This window comes from Palaemon carinicauda, chromosome 4, assembly GCF_036898095.1.
Source record: "Palaemon carinicauda isolate YSFRI2023 chromosome 4, ASM3689809v2, whole genome shotgun sequence".
NCBI lineage: Eukaryota > Metazoa > Arthropoda > Malacostraca > Decapoda > Palaemonidae > Palaemon > Palaemon carinicauda.
In genome coordinates this window covers 53894804-53899803 of record NC_090728.1, presented here as the reverse complement: position 1 = coordinate 53899803, position 5000 = coordinate 53894804, and the positions used below count along the sequence as shown (strand labels likewise).

The 5000-nt window shown below is 34.3% G+C and overlaps 1 protein-coding gene across 1 annotated transcript in view; it reads left to right on the top strand.

Annotated features, from left to right (window-relative positions):
* The first annotated feature begins 1031 nt into the window (after nt 1-1031).
* LOC137639425 (sarcosine dehydrogenase, mitochondrial-like) overlaps nt 1032-5000 on the top strand; it is a 21540-nt gene continuing 17571 nt past the window's right edge. The window contains 3 exon segments of the mRNA XM_068371699.1: nt 1032-1149; nt 1956-2100; nt 4125-4288. Coding sequence (XP_068227800.1) covers nt 1048-1149; nt 1956-2100; nt 4125-4288 — 411 coding nt within the window. The 5' untranslated portion in view covers nt 1032-1047.

The following is a 5000-nucleotide window of genomic DNA, read 5'->3' as shown; positions in this document are numbered from 1 at the left end:
ACTGGTGCTCGCCAGACTGGGCTTTGAGTCCCGCTCAAACTCGTTAGTTTCTTTTGTCGCTGCAACCTCACTATCCTTATGAGCTAAGGATAGGGAGGAGGGGGCTTGTTGGGGGAGCCTATAGATCTATCTGCTGAGTCATCAGCAGCCATTGCCTGGCCCTTCTTGGTCCTAGCTTTGTGGAGAGGGGGCTTGGGTACTGATCATATGCATACATGGTCTGTCTCTAGGGCATTGTCCTGCTTGATTGGGCAATGTCACTGTCTATAGGTCTATCTGCTGAGTCATCAGCAGCCATTGCCTAGCTCTCCTTGTCCTTAGCTTGGGTAGCGAGGGGGCTTGGGTACTGATCATATGTATACATGGTCAGGCTCTAGGGCATTGTCCTGCTCGATAGGGCAATGTCACTGTCCCTTGCCGTTCATGAGCGACTTTTAAGCCTTACTAGAGCTCTCCTCAGAGAGTGAAATTTCTGCTCCTAGGAGAATAAGATTATTTTTGTTTTTAAATGATTGTTGCTTTTTCTTACACTGACAGAACAAGTCCCATGGATCAATTATTCTTATCTAAAATACATGTTTGATATCTAATTCTTTTTTTGTTTGATATCTTCTTATGTTTGATTGATATATAATTTTCTTGTTTGTTTCATATAAAAAAAAATTTGTCTGATATGTAATTATTTTTTGTATCTAATTCTTTTTTATATCTAATTCTTTTTATATTTAATTACTGTTTATATCTAATTTTATTTTATATCTAATTCTTTTTATCTAATTATTTTTTGTATCTCATTATTTTTTATATCTAATTATTTTTTATATATAATTTTATTTTATATCTAATTCTTTTTTATCTAATAATTTTTTTGTATCTCATTCTTTTTTACATCTAATTCTTTTTATATCTAATTCTTTTTATATCTAAGAGTTTTTACATCTCGTTCTTTTTATATCTAGTTTTTTTTTATCTAATTTTATTTCATATCTAATTCTATTTTAATTCTTTATTTGATAATTAATTCTTTTTTTCCAGATCTGAAAGGCGATGATTAGGGTTGCACCCTGGCATATTCCAGGATGGCGCAGTGTTTGGAAACCGGCTGCTCTCACTGCTGGAGGATATTCTCGTAAAGGCCTCGACGTCAGGGTAAGTCAAGGTTTAAACTCAAGCATGTGCATGTGGCCATTACCTTGAATGCTGCTGCATTTTACCTTAGATTACCTTAAAACATTTTCCATTTTCCTTAAATTTCAAGCTAGTAAAACCGAAATTACATTAGAATTACCTTGAAGCTATGAAAATTACCTCAAACTAAGGTAATTGCTAGGACCAGGGTTTAAACTCGAGTATGTGCCAATCATGTCCACCAAGCTTCGTTGAAATTGTCTCTGTAGTTGTGGTGGCTAATGTGGTAACGTCTTACTGTTGAATGCTAGACTAGGGTTCGAATCCCGCTCAAACTCATTGGTTTCTTTAGTCGCTGCAACCTCACTATCCTTGTACCTTGAATGCTACTGCTTTTTACCTTAAGTTACCTTAAAACTTTTTCCAATTACCTCAAATTTGAAGCTAAACCATGAAAACTACCTCAAACTAAGGTAATTTCCTTAATAGTTTAAACACTGTTCAGCAACTCCGTATTGGACAATCTTTTATTCCATAGACCAATAGGAAAGAAAAACACTTACTTTCAGGAAACAAATCATATGATTAATATGGCCTAAAGTAATGGCGAATATCTCGTAAGATGCATTCATATTATTTATTAATTTAGACACCTGTTTATCAACAGCATTTATCAAAAACAAAAATTCGGAATGTAGACGCAGGTTAAACTTTCAGTAACCGAATCTTCTTCTTCTTCTTCTTCTTCTTCTTCTTCTTCTTATTATTATTATTATTATTATTATTATTATTATTATTATTGCATAAAACATATAGGCCTATTACAGGTTCAATCGACCAATGTCTCAGTTCCAAGCGCTGTTGATGTTGTCGTGATTGGAGGCGGTGCTGTCGGCTGTAGCATATTGTATCACTTGGCCAAACTTGGTATCACAAACACTGTCCTTCTGGAAGCACACAAACTGACTTCAGGTTTGTGCACTTATTTTCTAGATTTGTGTTGCAAGTGTTACACATCTGTGTGTTTGTGTGTGTATTACAATACAAATGTGCATACAAGGTCTAAAGTATCTAGACAGTATATATATATATATATATATATATATATATATATATATATATATATATATATATATATATATGTATATATATATATATATATATATATATATATATATATATATATATATATATATCGTTTATTTATTTCCTTATTTCCTTTCCTTGCTGGGCCATTTATCCCTGTTGGAGCACTTGGGCTTATAGCATCTTGCTTTTCCAACTAAGGTGTAGCTTAGCTAGTAATATATATATATATATATATATATATATATATATATATATATATATATATATATATATACATGTATATATGTATGTATGTATGTATGTATATATATATATATATATATATATATATATATATATATATATATATGTGTGTGTGTGTGTGTGTGTATGTGTGTGTGTGTTTGTGTCTGTGTGTGTATAAATAGATAGCTACTTCACCTATATTTGATTATGTGTAGTTAGGATTATGTAAATTCAGGAAGTAGAGTCGAAAATGTAAAACTGCGTCATATCCTATTCACATTTCTTTTATTTAATTTAAATGATGATTGAATGACTAAATTAATTTCAAAGAGAGCTTCCTTGGTGACAAATTTATATCCAGATATCAGAGCATAGGTAGGATGGATTCAATTTAAAATAAATTTTTAGATTTAACATAAATTCCACAGTACAATTCAAAGTTAATTTCATACTATTTGATTGTATAACCTATTTTAAAATTCACTTGGTCTAGGCTCCAATCCTGATATGTTTAAATGCCCATGGTCTATACTCGAATCCTAATACTGTATTTAAAAAATCCCCATGGTCTAGGCTCGAATCCTGATATTTTAAAAAATCCACACGGTCTAGGATCAATCCTGATATTTTAAAAATCCCTATAGTCTAGGCTCGAATAATGATATTTTAAAAATCCCCGTGGTCTAGGCTCGAATACTAATATTTTGAAAATCCCCATGGTCTATGCTCAAATCCTGATACTGTATTTCAAAAATCCCTATGGTCTAGGCTCAAATCCTGATATTTTAAAAAATCCCCATGGTCTAGGCTCGAATACTGATATTCTTAAAATTCCTATGGCTTAGGCTCGAATCCTGGTACTTGAAAAATTCCACATTTGTCTAGGCTCGAATCCTTATATTAAAAATTCCCATGGTGTAGGCTTGAATCCTGATATTTTCAAATATCCATAGCCTAGCCTCGAATCCTGATATAAAAAATGCTCATGGTCTAGCCTCGAATCCTGATAGTAAAAATTCCCATGGTCTAGGCTCGAATCCTGATATCTTTAAATATCCATAGTCTAGCCTCGAATCCTGATAGTAAAAATTCCCATGGTCTAGGCTCGAATCCTGATATCTTTAAATATCCATAGTCTAGCCTCGAATCCTGATAGTAAAAATTCCCATGGTCTAGGCTCGAATCCTGATATCTTTAAATATCCATAGTCTAGCCTCGAATCCTGATAGTAAAAATTCCCATGGTCTAGGCTCGAATCCTGATATCTTTAAATATCCATAGTCTAGCCTCGAATCCTGATAGTAAAAATTCCCATGGTCTAGGCTCGAATCCTGATATCTTTAAATATCCATAGTCTAGCCTCGAATCCTGATATTAAAAATCCTCATGGTCTAGACTTGAATCCTGATATTTTTAAATATCCATAGTCTAGCCTCGAATCCTGATATTCTAAAAATCCCCATGGTCTAAGCTCGACTCTTGATATTTAAAAAAAATCCAATGGTCTAGGCTCGAATCCTGACAAGGACAGATTGCCAATAATTCCCTGTGAGCTAAAATGACTAAGAATATTGAATTAACAATAAAATTGAGACTGTGGTTAGTTTTCACATGCACATGTGTTTAACACGTGTTTAACACCTCTGTACTGAGTCATAATTTCTTCCTTTTGTGGTACCAAGGGACAACCTGGCACACAGCTGGGATGTTATGGGAACTTCGGAACAGTGACGTGGATACCGAAATCATCAAGATCACCAGGAATCTCCTGATGAGGTTAGAGGACGAGACAGGTGTTAATCCAGGATGGATAAACAACGGTGGATTAATGCCTGCTGAATCGAAGGTGAGACATTTTATCCATATAATATAGTTACAAAATAAAGCTATTCTCTATCCATGTAGGCCTATTTCTCTTTTCTGGTTCTCTGCTGTATAAGTAGTTCAGCCACCCGCTAGAGAGTTAAGGGGTCCTTTGCCTGGCCAGACAGTATTACATTGGACCCTTCTCTATGGTTACGGTTCACTTTCCCCTTTGCCTACACATACACCGAATAGTCTGGCCTATTCTTTACACATTCTCCTCTTTCTTCATTATGCACTTGACAACATTGAAATTACCAAACAATTCTTCTCTCAAGAGGTTAACTACTGCACTGTAATTGTTCACTGGCTACCTTCCTATTGGTTAGAGTAGAAGAGACTCTTTAGCTATGGTTAGCAGCTCTTATAGGAAGGACACCCCAAAATCAAACCATTATTCTCTAGTCTTGGGTTGTGTCATAGTCTCTGAACCATGGTCTTCCACTGTCTTGGGTTAGAGATCTCTTGCTTGAGGGTTCAACCACACTATTCTATCTTGTTTCTCTTCCTTTTGTTATTTTGAAGCTTTTATAGTTTTTATACGATATATGAAATATTTATTTCAATGTTATTATTGTTCTTAAACTTCTCTTGTAATTTATTTCCTTATTTCTTTTCGTCACTTGGTTATTTTCCCTGTTGGAGTCCTTGGACTTATAGCAATCTGCTTTTCCAACTAGGGTTGTAGCTTAGCT